At 38.7% G+C, this 18,525-nt stretch overlaps 3 protein-coding genes across 3 annotated transcripts in view; 2 read left to right on the top strand and 1 right to left on the bottom strand.

Annotated features, from left to right (window-relative positions):
- LOC107486853 (callose synthase 3-like) overlaps window positions 1–5,972 on the top strand; it is a 13,162-nt gene extending 7,190 nt beyond the window's left edge. The window contains 17 exon segments of the mRNA XM_021141383.2: window positions 217–323; window positions 415–559; window positions 638–789; window positions 1,302–1,411; window positions 1,509–1,640; window positions 1,750–1,818; window positions 2,020–2,206; window positions 2,315–2,474; window positions 2,807–2,926; window positions 3,012–3,130; window positions 3,227–3,310; window positions 3,710–3,822; window positions 3,898–4,006; window positions 4,008–4,905; window positions 5,005–5,055; window positions 5,270–5,455; window positions 5,557–5,972. Coding sequence (XP_020997042.1) covers window positions 217–323; window positions 415–559; window positions 638–789; window positions 1,302–1,411; window positions 1,509–1,640; window positions 1,750–1,818; window positions 2,020–2,206; window positions 2,315–2,474; window positions 2,807–2,926; window positions 3,012–3,130; window positions 3,227–3,310; window positions 3,710–3,822; window positions 3,898–4,006; window positions 4,008–4,905; window positions 5,005–5,055; window positions 5,270–5,455; window positions 5,557–5,805 — 2,991 coding nt within the window. The 3' untranslated portion in view covers window positions 5,806–5,972.
- Window positions 5,973–8,297: 2,325 nt separating this feature from the next.
- Window positions 8,298–12,588, top strand: LOC107486852 (putative E3 ubiquitin-protein ligase LIN). Its single transcript, XM_016107417.3, has 9 exons — window positions 8,298–8,400; window positions 8,512–9,912; window positions 10,197–10,346; window positions 10,441–10,468; window positions 10,557–11,169; window positions 11,246–11,390; window positions 11,464–11,730; window positions 11,910–12,216; window positions 12,386–12,588. The coding sequence occupies exons 2-9, from the start codon at window positions 8,533–8,535 to the stop codon at window positions 12,502–12,504; spliced, it is 3,009 nt and encodes a 1,002-aa protein (XP_015962903.1). The 5' UTR covers window positions 8,298–8,400; window positions 8,512–8,532; the 3' UTR covers window positions 12,505–12,588.
- A 300-nt stretch (window positions 12,589–12,888) lies between these two features.
- LOC107486775 (protein NRT1/ PTR FAMILY 7.1-like) lies at window positions 12,889–14,930 on the bottom strand. Its single transcript, XM_016107351.3, has 4 exons — window positions 14,868–14,930; window positions 14,676–14,781; window positions 13,823–14,600; window positions 12,889–13,747 (listed from the first exon to the last, which is right to left on the bottom strand). The coding sequence occupies exons 1-4, from the start codon at window positions 14,928–14,930 to the stop codon at window positions 12,889–12,891; spliced, it is 1,806 nt and encodes a 601-aa protein (XP_015962837.1).
- Window positions 14,931–18,525: the final 3,595 nt, after the last annotated feature.

Below are 18,525 nucleotides of genomic sequence, written 5' to 3' on the forward strand. Positions count from 1 at the left end.
CATAATCTTAAGTTCTCTGAAATGGTTTTGGGGAAAAAAATTATTTCTAATCACGTAAAAGACATGCCTTTAGTGTATGATCTAGATTAAGTTTTGGGGGAAAGCTTCCCTTTCAAAAGTTTTTTCTCATTAGATTTTGATTATGAACTGTCTTGAACAAAAAATAGCCTAGTGTAAGCACAGAATTCCATCATGATATTGTTATAATCATTACAGTTGGACAATGATAAGAAAGATAGGGACCAAGTTGTAATTCTGTTCCAAGACATGCTGGAGGTGGTGACAAGAGATATAATGAGGGAAGACCAGGATAATTTATTCAGGTAATCCATTCTCAGATTGCTATGTCTATATATCTTCAAATTGCATCTCATTTCCTCTGTTGATTATAATTATGTCATTGTGTTTGAATAGTTTGGTAGATTCAAGCCATGGTGGGACTGGACATGATGGGACGCTTCCCCTCAACCTTGAACCAGAGCCACAACATCAGTTATTTGCATCTGAAGGAGCTATCAGGTTTCCGATTGAACCACCTTCAGAAGCTTGGAAAGAGAAGGTTGTTACAAATGAATTGTCATGCTGAAAGTTTGAATAGTGAATTGCATTAGTTGTGACTGTCATATTTTTTTGGTAGATTAACCGGCTCTACTTGCTGCTTACAACAAAAGAATCTGCGATGGATGTACCATCCAACTTGGAAGCAAGAAGGCGTATTTCATTTTTCTCCAACTCACTGTTCATGGATATGCCAATGGCACCAAAAGTTCGCAACATGCTCTCGTTCTCGTAAGCTTTTAGTCCATGATGCTTTGCCATTTTTTTCCGTTGAACTTTGAATCAGTCAGGTTAAAGATTACAGAAATTTTTCATAATGCAACTTGCATTATCTTCATTTGTTCCTTTCTGTTTATTCTTATGCGCTTACGATCAAGTTTTTTTTTTAAATTATATTAATTATAATGATATAAGTTATAGTTTGGTATTGTGGACTATTCTATGCTAGTACAATGAACAATGTTGCAAATGTGAATGATTAACGAGGAAGAAACAAAGGCTATATTGAGTATTATCTATTGAAGAATATCTGGCTATATAAGTTGCTGAAATTCATTTTTTAATATTTCATCATGAAATCATACCGGTGTGTCTTGTCAACTAACTAATTAATGAGTATATGGTTATTTATTTCATGTTGTCAAGTCCATCTCGATTAAGGTGCATGTTTTTCTTTCTCCACTTTTCCAGGTGCATATACTCCTTTAGAATTAAAGCTTGGTTGTTTTGGACTTTGCTTGTAGGGTTTTAACACCATATTACACAGAAGAGGTTCTATTCTCTTTAACTGATTTGGACTCACCAAATGAAGATGGTGTATCCATATTGTTTTACTTGCAAAAGATTTTTCCAGGTTAACCATTATCCCATACCTCTCTTTAAATAAATGTTAACTTTCATGGGATGAGATATATAACACTTTGCTAGTTACTTTGGTTATTGATGCACAGATGAATGGACCAACTTTCTGGAGAGAGTGAACTGTATTAGTGAGGAGGATCTTAAAGGAAATGAATCTGAAGAATTAGAAGAAGAACTTCGTCGCTGGGCATCATATAGAGGCCAAACATTGACTAGAACTGGTTTTCTAACTCTCTTATCTCTTTGTATAATTTAGGCCATTAGTTGCTAGCCTGAGTAAGTTACAAGCTAGTCTCTAACTCATTGCAATTGATTGTAACCTTATTGCAGTAAGAGGCATGATGTATTACAGAAAAGCTTTAGAGCTCCAGGCTTTTCTTGATATGGCCAAAGATGAAGGTGATCGTCTCTTTGAAATGACCAACTTATTCATATTAAATAAAATATTAATTATTTTTTTATTATGATATTACTTTCTGGTGTCATTCTATATATGTAACTAACCCCACCTAGTAGTGGGATAAGGCTTAGTTGTTGTAGTTGATGAGACTTACAGTTTCTTGATGAACTTTGTCCGACTGAAATGTTTTGAATGACCAGACTTGATGGAAGGTTATAAAGCCATAGAAAACTCGGATGATAACTCAAGCGGGGAAAGGTCATTGTTGACACAATGTCAAGCAGTGGCTGATATGAAGTTCACATATGTGGTATCATGCCAACAATATGGTATCGACAAGCGATCTGGTTCTCCACGTGCACAGGACATATTAAGGCTTATGACAAGGTATGCATCAAAGCTCAAAGGTTGTTGTGGGCTTTAATATACCTGTTTCTGAAATTAGTAAAAAAAGTTGATTATTTCTTATATATTCCTTTCATATCTTCATTGCAGATATCCTTCACTACGTGTTGCCTATATTGATGAGGTAGAGGAAACTAGCAAAGACAGAGACAACAGACAAAAAAAGATCAACAAGGTTTACTACTCTTGTTTGGTTAAGGCTATGCCAAAATCCAGCAGTCCTTCAGAACCTGAGCAGGCTCTTGACCAGGTATTTGGTATATAAATGACTTTTTTTCCTTTTGATAAGAATTTTTATGGGATGAAATAGAGAAATTTCAACTAGATGTATAGTAAAAGGAACGGTAGAAACTAGGCATGCATCAAGGTTGTCCACTCAGATAGCAGCTCTGAGCTAAAGGGAAGAGGGTGGGGGGAGGGGGTCTATACCTAGCCTTTGAATATTTATACTATTTCCTCATACTGAAATGTCTGCGCCACCATTTCCTGTGAATTAAATACAATACCTGATATGAACTGTTGACAAAGCTATCATTATATGAACATAATGTTACTTCATCTCTTCATTGGATTATGAATCAGGTCATATATAAAATAAAGCTTCCTGGACCGGCCATTTTAGGAGAGGGCAAGCCTGAAAATCAGAATCATGCAATTATTTTTACACGTGGAGAAGGCTTGCAAACGATAGATATGAACCAGGTATCTTGATCATATGATAAGTTCAGATATTCACATCATGGTAAAGCCTCATGATTGCATGTGCTCAAGGTGTGCCTTTTTATAGGATAATTATATGGAAGAAGCTTTGAAAATGAGAAATTTGTTGCAAGAATTTCTTAAGAAGCATGATGGTGTGAGGTTCCCAAGTATTCTTGGACTAAGGGAGCATATATTTACTGGAAGGTAACCTCCCTCCTTTTTCTCTTTCCCGACTAATGCTTTTGCAACTGCAGGTCATAATTTGAATTTTTTCTTTTACCTTTCTTGCTCTGGTTTTAGTGTTTCTTCCCTTGCTTGGTTCATGTCAAATCAAGAGACAAGTTTTGTGACAATTGGACAGAGACTGTTGGCTAATCCACTGAGGTAAGTTTTTGTACTCATTTCCAGGTGATAAGTTAATAAATACACAATGGTGAATAAACCTGTTGCTTTCTAAAATAAAAGAATAGCATGCTGCAGAGTCGTACAGCTAGAGAGAGAGGAGGATGCACACGTGGGGGTGGGGTGGGAGATTGATGATAGAAACATTTGTTTATTTCGTCCTTGCCACCCTTTGTTTTGGTTGGTCTATTCACTGTTTTATGGAGAAGTGAGAGTAACAATATTAGTCTTTGCTTCTTATTTTATTACATAGCTATGCTTCTTACGGGCTTTTTGGTCTGTTAGAAAATACCCAAGATTTGGACTGCAAAATAGCTACAGAATGTTTGAGTTCTCTCTACATATTATATCTGTTTTCCTTTTTTTTGTCTGCTTATGTAGGGTTCGTTTCCACTACGGTCATCCTGATGTCTTTGATAGGCTTTTTCACCTTACAAGAGGGGGTGTGAGTAAAGCTTCCAAGGTTATCAATTTGAGTGAAGATATTTTTGCTGGTACAGTATTGCCCAATTCCTCTTTACTATTTGATTTTTATCCGCAGTTTTAATTTTTGTTTTCTTTTCCATCAGGATTCAACTCTACACTGCGGGAAGGCAATGTTACTCATCATGAGTACATACAAGTTGGGAAGGGAAGAGATGTGGGTCTCAACCAGATTTCTATGTTTGAAGCTAAACTAGCAAACACTCACTGATGATGCGCTCTAGTTATTTTTTTACCCCATTTTTAGTTTTTCTATACCATGGCTTCTGAACAGCTCCCCTAACTTTGTGCAGATAACTGTTCTCACTGTATATGTATTCCTCTATGGTCGTCTCTATCTTGTTCTGAGTGGGCTTGAAGAAGGTTTGAGTACCCAGAAAGCCATTCGAGACAATAAGCCTCTTCAAGTGGCTCTTGCTTCTCAATCATTTGTTCAAATAGGATTTTTAATGGCTTTGCCCATGCTGATGGAAATCGGCTTGGAAAGAGGTTTTCGAACAGCACTTAGTGAGTTCATATTAATGCAATTGCAGTTGGCCCCTGTGTTCTTCACTTTTTCGCTTGGGACAAAGACTCACTATTTTGGAAGGACATTGCTTCATGGAGGCGCAAAATATAGACCAACTGGCCGAGGGTTTGTTGTTTTTCATGCCAAGTTTGCCGACAACTATAGACTGTACTCTCGCAGCCACTTCGTTAAGGGTATTGAGCTCATGATATTGCTTGTTGTATACGAAATATTTGGTCATAGTTATAGAAGTGCTGTTGCATATATCTTGATTACCATATCAATGTGGTTTATGGTGGGAACCTGGCTCTTTGCTCCCTTCCTGTTTAATCCATCTGGCTTTGAATGGCAAAAGATTGTTGATGATTTGACTGATCGGAATAAATGGATTAGTAACCGTGGAGGTATAGGTGTACCACCTGAAAAAAGTTGGGAATCTTGGTGGGAAGAGGAACAAGAACATCTCCAACATTCAGGACTGCGGGGAATTATAGTGGAGATACTGTTATCATTGCGATTTTTTATTTACCAGTACGGTCTTGTATATCACTTGAATATCACTGAAAGGAACCCAAAAAGTTTTCTGGTAAGTCTTAACCTTTGTTGTTCCCTTTTCCTGTATTTTATCTCACCTCAAACTTGCAAGTTGAGTGGAATAACATATATTCTTTCCTTGGCTAATCAGGTATATGGCATTTCATGGTTGGTGATCTTTGTGATATTGTTTGTGATGAAGGTTAGTAGCACCTTGCTTTCTGTCCTATAGCTGCATATCATAATTCATATAATTCTGCATGTTTGTTTCTTTGGTGTATTTTTTGTTCTATATCTAGCTGCAGCCTTTGGATATGCATTTATAGTGAAAGTCCCTTTTGTGTTTTAGCCGATGGAAGGAAACTGCTACTCTCTGATGATCTAAGAGTTTCTGATTTCCTTTTCTCTTGTCTCAGACGGTATCTGTTGGGAGGCGGAAATTCAGTGCAAATTTTCAGCTTGTCTTCCGACTAATCAAGGGATTGATATTCCTAACTTTTGTGTCGATTCTTGTCACTTTGATTGCCCTTCCGCACATGACAATGCAGGACATTGTCGTTTGTATTCTTGCCTTCATGCCAACTGGTTGGGGAATGCTGCAGGTGCTTTATTATTACTCTTTCCATCCCCTTCGCAATAAATAAATGTATAGTCTTTTCAAGTCTCATGCTTTTGGATTTTCATTGTTATTTTTATTTTGCAGATTGCACAAGCATTGAAACCCGTGGTACGGCGGGCGGGATTCTGGGGATCAGTAAAGACTCTTGCTCGTGGTTATGAGATTGTGATGGGTTTGCTTTTGTTCACTCCCGTTGCGTTTCTTGCTTGGTTCCCTTTTGTTTCAGAATTTCAAACACGTATGCTCTTCAACCAAGCCTTCAGCAGAGGATTGCAAATTTCTCGTATCCTTGGAGGCCAAAGGAAGGAGCGGTCGTCTCGCAACAAGGAATAGTTTGTCTAAGAAAGCCTTACTATTATTATTTTAATAGCCTGAATACCTTGTTATATATAGCTCAACAAGGTTTTCTGTAACAATTGTAATTAGTTGCAAGTAACTATGAATGGGAGGCTCAGGCTTGATTACTATCAAACATTAATGCAAGTTATTTTCTTTTCTAATTTGGTTTTACCTGTTGTATTCCTTCACGATCTCAAACTAAAATATTTAGGCCCTTTGATGTGCATCCTAAAAGGTAATCAAATAGAAAAAAAAAAAAGAGAGGAACCCCGAACATGGATGCACTGCCTCACGAGGCTAATGCCTTGACATGAATACTTGTAATTTGTAAATCACTCCAATGTTTCTCATTGCCGAGAGCACTTCTTCTTAGCCAAAGAAATAGCAATACCATTCCCCTCCCTTAGGAGAAGGTTCATTTGCACTTCCCACTCTCTACACATGAGCTCCTTAATTTTGGCAAGTAGATCACCATCATCATTTTGCAAACCCACCAAGAACTGAGCTGCAAGGCATGCATCTTTGGAGTCAGTCTCACAAATCACTCTCCTCGTGTCACCTTCTCAAGCCAACACTAAATCTCTGGACACCCTAAACTGTTGAAGGCCTAGAACAACCACTAATCCACACTCCCTGGTGGTTCCGAATTGCACACCCAAAGCCAGTGCGTTGTTGCTCCATGAAGACACTACAGTGGATTTGATTTTGTAAATATTGAAACGAATGTTGAGAATCACTATCATTGGCAACCACACATCACTAGGATTGAAGATCTCTAGATTCCTATGTCTCCAAACCCACCACAGACCTGCGGCGGTGACTGCCTCATTCTCCACTTCATTCCCGCACCTAGGACATACCTCGTTGTTTTCCATGCTTGGACAGAATCAGAAAGATATTGTTGGCAGCGCATCATGAACCCCTAACAAAATAAGAAGTTTCACCTTCTCGGGAACATTGCGACACCAAAACCAAAGCCAATTAGAATGATGAATTCTCTGGATGAGTTTGTGCTTCAACCCCAACCTGGATGACTACTAATAGACCGAGATGAGTTTAACGCTAAAATAAGGTCCATCACCTCAACAAGTATAGGAGTGGCAAGGATGTTCAAATGCCACCTTCCATTATTCCAAACACCAGCAATAGATATATCAAGATCAGTAATGTGGACATATTCACATAGTTTCCCACAAGAACTCCAAGTATCATACCAAAAGGATTGAGCAGAGTTCTAGTTTCCCAACAAAAGCTCTCCTTTAAACAAGATAACACAATTCCTATACTCTTTCAGCAAGGAGAGGCAGTGCTAGGGATTGGAAAGTCCAAGTCACAGCGATTTGCAGCAGAAGCTGTAAAATTAAAAATAAAGTAGTTTTGCGGATCTTGTGTAATTTATTTACCCTTTCTTATTTTTTTTGGGACAAGGTTTACCCTATTATTATTTTCTTTCCAATATCGAACACATTGGGCCAATTTTCATTTCCTAGAATCTCCTTTGAAAAGGTATCCATTTCTAATTTTGGAACCAACTCGGAAATGCACACCCACACTTGTAGGAAAAAGTAGCCAACTTTTCTAAGAATTCTTGGATACCATCATTCCATCAAGAATTCTTGTATCCCATCTACTATGACTCACATGGGTGCGTGTTTGACCAGAGTCTGGATGGGTCTCATTATCAAAGCATGCCAAAAATATCATTTTTTTTGTGACTATGCCAAAAATATCATTTAATAACGAGAAAGTGGGCTAGTTTTTTTAGAAAAAGCATAGGAGGATATGACATATGAGTTATCCTTAGGAGAAATATAATTTTGAGATAAAAGTTGAAGACGAAATATTCTAAATGCAAACAAGACAATGCAGCAGATGACGGCATTGTATTTTAGGGCTTAGTCAAGGTGCAGCAATGTTAATTGACATGGCAAGACAAATAGGCAAAGCTTCCTTGTATGGCAATGTGAGAGGCTGATGTTTCCATGTGGCACGTAGCTAGAAACAATGAAAAGATCAAAGTGTTGCATCGGGTGAGACGAGAGTGAAAGGATGCATGTCGATGGGGATAGTGTGAGTGCTTAGTGGTTACTGCTTAGCATTAAGCAATATAATATAAGAGGAGTGATAGAGGCTTTTTAATAGTGTGAGATTTTATCTAATGTTACGAGACTATTCACTTTTTTTTTTTTTTTTGCTAGTTAAGTGCTGCCAATTTTTTAATAAAAGTGCTGGCATAATGTAATTATCATATTATATTTCATTTGATTTTTGAGACTCCAAAGCAAAGCAACGTAACGGCCTGCAAAGAAAAGGACAAGGACAACCGTCCTCTAAACATAGAAAGATACATATATAAATGTTCGGAACAAGTCGCCTTCTTTTTCTCCTTCTCCCATTTGTCTCATTTTACGTGTTCTTTCTCTTTGTTTATTTTCATCAGCTTATTATATCATGTGGCCCCTTCACTTCACGTGAACTCAGCATCTCCATCGTTTGTGTTTGTATAGAGTATGTAGCTTCATTCAGCTGATGATGTTTGTTTGATTCGTATGCTGTATCAACCAAATTTATCAACTATATACATTTCAAGTAAGCTACGTTTTTTATACTCAAATATGAATTTGGATCGGATATGCATGGCCGCATGCTTCTATATATAGTTATTTAGCCTGTAAAATCACCTTTCAACATTTCTTGCAGGAAAACTCTTAAGATCGGAGTATGGCATCGTCACTGGAGGAGCTTCTTGCCAAGGAAGGGTTCAAAGGAATCAGAAGAGTGGAAAGGACTAGATCGTCCTTCCACGGCGGTGCTTTGACTGAGCCACGGAGACTCTCCCTATCGACTGAAGGAGTTACAAGGATCAGAACAAAGTCTGAGTCCTCTTCCTTTCAGGGTCAAAGCAGGAGGCCAAGGGATAAGCCCTTTCTTAGAGAGAAAATAATACATCAACGGTTGAACTATGAAGCTGCTCAGAAACCTTGTGACAACACAAATGAAATTTCTAATAATGCAGAAAGAGGCAAAGAAATTCCTGCCATGACAAATAATAACTCAAGTCGCACAAGTTTTGAAGACAGCAACAACAAAAAGAATCAAGATCACTATATTCATTCGGCTTCTAATCTTGCTCTTGATCAAGTTGCTGTCCAAGCAGTAGTCTCCATTCTGAATGGATACATGAAACGTTTTCTAAGAGATGAGGACTTCCGGGCTACACTGCGTCATAATTGTTTCTCCTCTTTGAATTTCATTGAATTGAAAGAAGAGAACAATACAGAGACCAAAATCATAACAAGCCTTGAGCAAGCAATCGAGACCATTGAACAAACTGCCGAGCAGTCCGCACCTTCCACACATCTGAAAAGAGCCACAATGCAGCTAAGCATCATCACGGGCCTGAGTTTAAACGATTTGAAGCACGGTTGTACCTGTGGGATCCCGAATTATAAGTTGTCAGCCTGTGCTCATCTTTATCTCAGTGTGGTATATGTGATACAGAGAAAAAGCAAGGTATCTGCAAAGCATCTCTTGCAAGTGTTTTGTGATTCGCCTTATCAGGCGCGATCGATATTGTTGCCTGAACTCTGGGAGCAACTATTTTCCCCACAACTTACCCATTTGAAGGCATGGTACGACAAAGAAGCTGAGATTTTAGCAACCACAACAAACAGAACAAGGAAGACAAAGCTTCTTCAACAAGTGTATAATGAACATTTGGATTCTGCTACTCATATATTTGCTGTATACTACAAAGATTGGCTCACTGAAGGAGTTGAGTCTCCAGCTATTCCTTCCATTAGCGTTCCATCAATATCTGTCGCAGCAAGTTCATTTGGTCATTCTTCAGACTCTGCTAGCTCCAACGAACCCTTCTCACCCCAGCCAATGATCAGCAAGAAACTTTATGATTCTGTCTTTGGTAGCTCCAGCAAAACCAAAGTTTATGACGCTCAGGATAACATAGAAATGTGTGTTTCGGGCTCTTATAGTTCTACTATTGTTAAACAAACGTTAACATATGAGTCTGAAACAACTAAATTTACAGATCAGGATATTGAAGATTTCGCTCTCGGTTTACCAATTGAAGCGCTCCATCAGGTAAGTAATTTCTCATTTCTGTCTAGTACCTTTTTGCTTTCAATTGGATTTTCTTATGAATCATGTTCATCTTTGTAGGTTCTTGATCACTGCACTCTTAATATTCTATATTTTATTATATATATTTTGCTTGAAGTCCTGAGTTTGTCTTCTTGGCTCTACATGTTGAATAAAATTATGCATTCTGCAATAAACAAGTTACAGAAAAAAAGTTTCATATTCTGGCCATTCTTCTACTATCACAATCACATATTTTCTCATTATCGAATAATATTTGAAAGCAGAAAGGAACTCAAGTTACAGCAGCAGAAGAATTAAAGGAAAGGGGTATCAGCAATAACATTGACAAACCCTTCTCCACACAAACCTATTTAGACAGCCACATAGTGGATGCTCTATCATTTGGTAAGGAAGATGAACTTACTCTCATAAGGGTAAGGGCATCTATTTTAGCATGGTAAAACATACAAAACTCTTTCCATGCCAGTTATTTATTACCTTACCTGGTCTATCATCTTTCATGTGCAGCCAAACAAGATGAGGTCTGCTCTTGCAGGTGGGGGAAATAATATGTTCAGGTTAGTTTTCCTTCTTCAAATAGCATACATGTAATATTCATGTATTGCGTTCCCATTTCGGTGCAGCATTATGTTCTCCAAGCACTCCAGACGAATTTATTTGTCCTCTTACGGGAACTGTCTTTGAGGAACCAGTCACCCTGGAGACTGGTCAAACCTTTCAAAGAGAAGCCATCAAGGCGTGGTTTGAGAAGGGAAACAGAACATGTCCGGTAACTGGAAATACTTTAGAATTTGTGGCTATGCCGCTTACCAACCTTATTTTGAAGCGTGTGATTGATAAATGGAAGTCAGAAAGTTTGGATCACCTTCTAAATCTTGCTTCTCAAACAGTGGGAAACTCAAAGGAATTTAACTCAAGAAATGATGAGGTTGCTGTTTTCAAATTGGAGAGTTTCCTGTCTTCTTTCAATGATGAGGAGAAAAGAACTTATGCCAAGTATCTCATCTCTATAGGAGTTCTATCATTTCTTTTTAGGAGGTTTGAACTGGGAAATTTGGAGGAAAAATCACGTGTGGTGGCACTCTTGTTAATTTGTATTGTATCAGAATCTCGCTGCATATATCGGATAGCAGAAAATATCAACAGAAAATGTCTTCTTGAGCTTCTTCACAGCAAGGAGGTTACTCCATTAACAAATGCAATATTATTGCTTACTGAACTTTCATCCATGAAGAGGTCAGTGTTATCAGATTGAAGAATCACCCTTCTTTTTGAAATATCAATTCCTTCAGCTGTTCCTTTTTTTTCGTAGGAGAAAGGATGTTACATCATTCATTAGCGACTTGGTGGGTGAAGATGTTTTTAAAACACTTCGCATTCTACTCAAGTATCTTAACAAATCTACTTCACAAGAAAAGTCCCTAACCGCCGTTCTGTTGCTGCACTTTGATCTACTGGTATGATAAAATAACCTTGCCCCCACACAGATCTTGCCATGTATTTATTAACTATGACAATTTTGCTGCGCAGGTTGAGCCTCAAAAGTTTAGCATATACAGAGAGGTGGCAGTGAATGTCATTACGGCAGCACTTGATGCCAGCTTAAATGATGAGAAGGCCCGAGCGGAGTGTTGCAGAGCACTTCTAGTTTTGTGTGGGCACTTTTCCTCTAATGGGAGGATACTGACAAAGACTAGAACCTTTGAAGAAGCAGATTGCAATATCAACACATCGGAAGTAAGACTTCAAGGCCATGAAGAAGAGGGTCTACTGTGGGATCATGCAGCCACTTTGTCTGTGAGTTTTCTTCTCTTGGTTTTTCTTTTGACACCATGAACATTTATGTTGAAGAGTTGAGTTTAACTGGGAGCAATAGAACTTTACTGGCATGACATGAATACCATGGTTTCTAGTTAGTGTTTTCAATCATATAACCTCTATACCTGTCTTGGCTGACGAGTTAATTAAAATGATAGGAAGATGAAGAAGCAATGGTAGAAGAGTTGTTAATGAAGTTGTTAGAATCACTAGTTGGAAATGGAGAAAGCCCATTTTTGACCAACTTATGTAGATGCCTAGATTCTAGACACCTAGATTTGGTGAGGGAGTGTCTAGTAACGGTTAAATGGTTGAGCTCCTCACTCTCCAAGCTAATGAATGTGGGATTTCATCTTCCTGCCTTCTTAGCTCTCATCTCTCAGTTGAAAGGAATCTTGGAAAATGGAGAACTTGAGCTCAAGACTCTTGCGTCAGTGTCCTTGCTTAATTTCAGTAAAATATCAGGTTTGTCGCTCTTCATTTTTGGTTTATTTCTGTTATAATTTATATTTATCAGTTTTGAACGTCCATTATCACTTTGAATATAATTTAAGAAGGAGAAAGAGTATACATTTATGTGAAAGCCAAGTATGGATATGAAATATTACATATATATTGTATTTCTTTGTTACAGAATGCAGAACTCTGTTGAAGACAATGGCAGAAGATATTGCACCCCTTCTTCATAGGCTTGTCGACGTAACATGGACTGCTAAGCAGCTGCATGCCATTGTGTCTGGGGGAAATCTGTAGACTGTGTAATTGTGTAGTATTATAGGGAGTTTTCATTTTGATTTTTGATAGTATTTAATGTTAGAAAAAGCAAATACTTTTAACTCTGTACATCCTTGTGTAGGAAACAGTATATTGCAAAAACTGGTTTTTTTTTTTTTTTTTCCTTTCTCTCATAATAATTAACATGAAAGATGATATTGTGAAACCAACTCGGTATAAATGAAGGAATTATTCCAGTCCAAAGAAGAAAATGGCATGTGACCTATGAAAGCAATCATTCCAATTATCTCGAAATGGAGCAGGTCATGCTTTCTGTCAGTGTGACTAAGTAAATAAAAGCAAGAGGGACAATGGTAAATCATAATGCCTAGAACAGAAAAGAAGTGAATAATTGGAATAAAGTCAAACTTTAGAAACCACTTGAAGTTCCTCGTGTTGTTGGACTTGCATTTCGGTGGTTTCTTCAAGGTTGATGCCTTTGTACCAGCGAGAACAGAACAAGTAGAGGAGAAAGTCCAAAGCAGTGAGCACCGCAAGGAGGAAGAACCACCTATCCATGTGGCCATCATTGAGGTTGTTGGGAATCCAGCCTGGCCTCTCCCCTTTTGCAGTGATATCCATTACGATCAAGATCAGCATGCTGCTGACATAGTTTCCAAGAGAAATTGAAGCCATGCAGAGTGAGCTCCCAAAGCTCTTAATCCCGTCTGGGGCTTGCCCATTGAAAAAGTCCAATTGACCCACGTACATGAAAACCTCTGAGGCACCAACCAGAACATACTGTGGGATCTGGCAGAATATGCTTAGAGAACTGGTCTTCTCCCCAGGAATCACACGTTTGAGCCTTTCTATCTCTGTGATACCAGCTGCAACCATTGATAGCATTCCAATGATTAGGCCAACTCCCATTCTCTGAAGCTCAGTCAGTCCCTTGGGGTTACCGCTCAATCTCCCGGCCAACGGGACCAGAAATTGGCGATAAATTCCGGTGCATAGCAGGACGCTGGTGATATCAAAGACCGACATGCTGGCTGCTGGCAACTGAAACTTTCCTATCTTGTTGTGCATGACATCCCCTTGCTCCACAAAAAGAGATGCCATTTGGGTGAACACAACAGAGTAAATAATGGTGCATAGCCAAACCGGTAACATTCTCAACACGCATTTGGCTTCCTCAACCTGAGTTACAGTGCAGAGCCGCCAGTGATTCTTTACTTCGTTTTCATCCCTCGGCGTTTTTGTTGCTGCCCTGTCCATGAATCTGCTCTCAACATTTGGAAAATGTTAGAAATAATTCCCATCCAATATGCCTAGATCGAGTTTGATAACTACTTACGCAAAATCTTGGCTGTGCATGATCTTTCTACTCCCTTTGATGGCAGACTCTGGACCATCGACCTCGTGGAGTTGATCTGCTTTGGCGGGATGAAGCTTCCACTTCCTAGTGGAAGCCACGAAGACCTGTGCAACCCTTACGACAGGGTTGCCACAGGGGTCAACGTATCTGTATTTGCGATAACCGGCGACGAAGGAAAGCAAGGCAAGAAGGGCAGAGACCAAGGAGACGAGGAATCCCATTGTCCACATGCCTGAATTCTCAAAGTAGACGAGGATGGTGTTGGAGAAGAGGGAGCCGAAGTTGAGGGCGAAGTAGAAGTAACAGAAGAAGGCCTCTCTTGAGCGGCTCTGATCTTGTTTCTTGCCATCGAACTGGTCTGCACCAAAGGTTGCGAGCGTGGGCTGGTGGCCTCCGTAACCGAGTGCCACCATGTATATGGACACATAGAAGATGGAGACGCCCGTTGAGGAGGGATGCCTGCATTCTGTTTTCTCGTCTCCGCAGCCAGCCGGCTTGATCAAGAATCTCCTGGACGTGAAAGACAGGAGCCCCAAACCCGCTACAAAGATGATTTGAAAGACAGCGCACGTTCTGTATCGACCCCAGTAGGAATCACTCAGGAATGCGCCTATGAGTGAGCATATGTACACCGTTCCTGTCCACTTGCTCACATTGTTTGCGGCGTCCGCACTGTCCTGTCTCAGCACTCTCGTTAGGAACAGAACCAAGTTCACTCCCACTCCAAAGAAGGCCAGCGTCGCCAGTGCTTGATTCGCTGCATGCAATGCAAACAATCAGCACATAGATATACATACACACAATTCAAACTAAAAGGCAATTAAGTACCTACCAAGCAATATCCAAGCAGTTTTCCACCCTCCTGCTGGAGTCTCCCCTTTCCCTTCATTTTCGCCAGCTGTCTCTTCCCCGCTGCTTCCATTTACTGCTGCACTTATCTGTTTATTAATAGTCCTATCCTTAGCTTGCGTCTTTCTTGGTTGGGCCATGAAAAAAGAAAAAGACAACACAAGCTACAGCTAACCTCGATCTCTTCAACATTGTTGGAGGAGGCAACACTGAATGGAGCAGCAACTCCTGGTTCCATCTTTTGCGAAACTTAGTGATAGATATGGTGAACTCCTCCGGAACTGTGTCAAGTTCTGGAGATGGCAAAGAGCAGCAAGAAGATCCAGCAATAACGAACGTCAAGATTCCCCGGGAAGACACAGGATTTACCCTATTAAAACTTATTGTCATTTATGGTTTAAAAACTTTCAATTTTTTCTGATACCGGCTCTGCCCTCACTCTAATTAATATCGTCTCACTCACTCTCTCTCTTTCTCTCTCTCTCTCTCAATCTCGATCTCAGCTCCGATCCTCTCATACAAACACCACTACAGCATGGACCTGAAACTCACGAGAGTGAAAGCCAAATTGGAACGGAAGAACCTCAAAATTTTAATTATTAATAAAGAAGATGATGAAAACTAGTTATAGAGATGGATGAAGAGATCAAGCATCAAGGTGGTTTGAGGAACAAAAGATAGAAGCTTAAATCTGTTGCTACTGTAACTAACACTCCTTGCAATGCTCTCAGACTTCCTCATGTTTAAATACTACGTAGCGTTATGGTATAAAACTGATTCGATATGTGAGGGTCCTCATGGAATGCATGTCTCGGTTTTGACTTTTCAATGGTTATGCTGTCTCTGGAACCGGTATTCTTGCATCTTCCCGTATTTTTATATGGCTTTTCTATTTTCTATGCTTTGACTCAGTTAATCAAACACAAATTTTCTTATACAATCCTTCTCTTCTCTTGGTTTTTAGTTACTCCTATAGAAAACTAGTATCAACTATCAAGCACGTGATATTCACCATTTTAGGGTGAAAAATGCTCAATTTTTATTTCAAAGACATAAATAAGTAAAAAATATTAAAAATAAATATTTTAAGTTTTATTTAAGGAGGAGAATAGTTCCATACTTTGCCGTGCACTTCTTCTCTAAGGTTATTTTTAGGCGCAGACTTTGGCGTAGAATATCTCATTGATTCTACACATGTAAAATAGAAGTGGCAGATGGAGATAAAGACAACTGTCTCAAGGGGGGATAGGATCTGTGATTTGGCAGGAACTCTGCAGAAGAGTCTCAGTGGCCTTCAAGGCTAATACTTTGGTTTGGTAATTATATTTAGACTTTGATAAAGGTATTAAAAATATATTTTTTTAAAAAATATTTATATGTGTCATAATATTATTAAATATATTTATTAAATTGGTTAATAAAAATTGAATTATATCTAAATTTTTTTATAAAAAGACAAATATATCTCTGATTTTTATTTTATAAAAAATAAAAAATTATGATCCAGTAGGTTTTGTAAATTGGTTGGTTCGATCGGAATGGATAACAATTAAATTTATTGTTATTGTTATAAAAAAATCGGTTTTATTCTAATTTATTAAGAAATTAAAAAATAACCAGTTCATTAATACATCTAATAATAATACAACATATAAATATCTTTACAAAAAACGTTTTACGCTTCTCTACGAGAGTATCTTCCATTATATTTTACTAGATCGAGACCTACGATGTGCCAAGAGATAAATTAATGAAATTATATAGTATGTTTTAATAAGTATTATATTATTTAGAAGTTGATTAAATAATATGTAAATTAATATTNTATATTAGAATTGTACAGAAATATATTTTTATTTGTTATTTTTATTTTTTATATTTGCTTTAGTTGTAATACTTTATCTTATCATATAGTATCTTTTGTATTGCAAATAATAATTAAAAAAATGAAAAAATGAATAGGATAAAAAATACTAAAATATAATATAAAATTATAAATTTAAAAAATATGCTCAATTTAAACTTGTTTGGTGGACTATACCAACAATATCGACTTCAAAATAAATGACCGAGCATATATCGGACTAACAAACAATTCTCGGCAAATCACAACGGCCAAGATTCCCGCACAACTAAAATAAATATTTAAAAGCATAACGAACTTTCCTAAAAAGTGAACCACTAACTTTGAAAGTCATTGCAGAGAGTAACCTCACTCATCTATATAACAGCGTGGAACCAATTTCACAGAGCACGACGAATACAATAACACCAACAAATAAGATATACGAGTTTTTTGACTCTTGAAAAAATTACTGACTTGAGCGTCGAAATATTTATTACAGGTTCGCCCGAGTCCTAGTTCAACGAATAGCCTTCCCGCCGATCACTGGAATTCGTAGAAGAACGCGTGGCCGAGCTATAACACGGAAGAGTATCCTTGATAGAATATTTGGAGCCCACCGTGGGGCCCAATTTATTCAAATTAATCCCCATGCGCATTTTGTTTCGCTAATTTCTACGGAATCATGGCCGACCGTGTTGCACCGCCGACGCCTCCGCCCACTCATGACGAGTTAGTAGCCATGAACGCCACCCTCCTGGCCAAAGTCAAGAGGATGGCTGATCTCTTGGAATTGAATCACAGTGGTAAGTTGAACACGGAGGATCCGAAGAGTGCGACCTCAAACAGCACACGACCTCAAGGCTCAAAGTCCGATGAGGTCGCCTCGCCAAAAGAAAAACTGACAATAGACAATCCCTTATCGGAAGACATTGTCAAATTTCAAATGCTGAAGAATTTTGTGCTGCATACCGCCCTCAAGCCATATGAGGGATTCGGAGATCTCCGTGTTCACATTAAGAAATTTCAATCTATAATGTTCTTTAATGGTGTCTCTGAAATTATACTTTGTCGAGCTTTTCCAACTTTTCTAGATGGTGCTGCATTACTTTGATTTTCTAAGTTGCCTGCAGGTTCAATCTCCTTTTTTGAAGAACTGGCCCGATCTTTTATTGACTATTTTGCTACTTCAAGGATCTACGTGCACGAAACAGACTACCTAAGCACCATCAAACAAGGGCAACATGAGAGTCTAAAAGACTATATGACGCGGTCTGCCAAGGTAACCATGGAAATTCCCGATTTGAGCCCAGAGGTCCACTCGCACGCACTCAAAAGTGGTCTCCGTCCCGGGAAGTTTCAAGAAACAATAGCTGTTACCAAACCTAGAACATTAGCAGAATTTCGGGAGAAGGCTGCAAGCCAGATGGAAATCGCAGAACTCTGAGAAGTTCGGCGAATTGACAAACAACAACCTCGCCGAGATGAAGAAAAGCAACCCAGGACCCAAAATTACAAAGACCACAAGAAGCCTTTTAAGCTAACACCCAAATACGATGCCTACACACAATTCAACGGTAAAAGGGAGGACGTCATTAAGGAAATACTCAATGCAACAATTATCAAACTACCCAGCAAAGCAGGTTCATACCAGGATCCGAAATACGTTGACAAGTCAAAGCATTGCGCTTTTCACCAAAAGTTCAACCACACCACCGGCGAATGTGTAATTGCAAAAGATCTATTGGAGAGGTTGGCCAGACAGGGACACTTGGACAAATATATAAATGGGCGTATACAGCAAAGCTCAACTGACATTCAGCCCGAGCAAATCCCAAGCACCACTGAACGACGAGATATCAACCCCCACCAACATAGGGGCATTATCAACTGTATTTTAGGTGGTTTCGTGAGTTAAGGGCATACAAACTCGGCAAGGAAAAGAAACTACCGAGCAATTCTAACGGTACAAGGAACGACAACGAAGTCA

Source organism: Arachis duranensis, chromosome 4, assembly GCF_000817695.3.
Source record: "Arachis duranensis cultivar V14167 chromosome 4, aradu.V14167.gnm2.J7QH, whole genome shotgun sequence".
Classification (NCBI taxonomy): domain Eukaryota; kingdom Viridiplantae; phylum Streptophyta; class Magnoliopsida; order Fabales; family Fabaceae; genus Arachis; species Arachis duranensis.

Coding starts and splice junctions, on each gene's coding strand:
- LOC107486852 (XM_016107417.3), top strand. CDS start 8,533: ATGGCATCGTCACTGGAGGAGCTTCTTGCCAAGGAAGGGTTCAAAGGA. Junction 10,469..10,556: donor GATGAGGTCTGCTCTTGCAG/GTGGGGGAAATA, acceptor ATTTCGGTGCAG/CATTATGTTCTCCAAGCACT. Junction 11,391..11,463: donor TGCTGCACTTTGATCTACTG/GTATGATAAAAT, acceptor TTTGCTGCGCAG/GTTGAGCCTCAAAAGTTTAG.
- LOC107486775 (XM_016107351.3), bottom strand. CDS start 14,930: ATGGAACCAGGAGTTGCTGCTCCATTCAGTGTTGCCTCCTCCAACAAT. Junction 14,601..14,675: donor AACTGCTTGGATATTGCTTG/GTAGGTACTTAA, acceptor CATTGCATGCAG/CGAATCAAGCACTGGCGACG. Junction 13,748..13,822: donor ATGCACAGCCAAGATTTTGC/GTAAGTAGTTAT, acceptor TGTTGAGAGCAG/ATTCATGGACAGGGCAGCAA.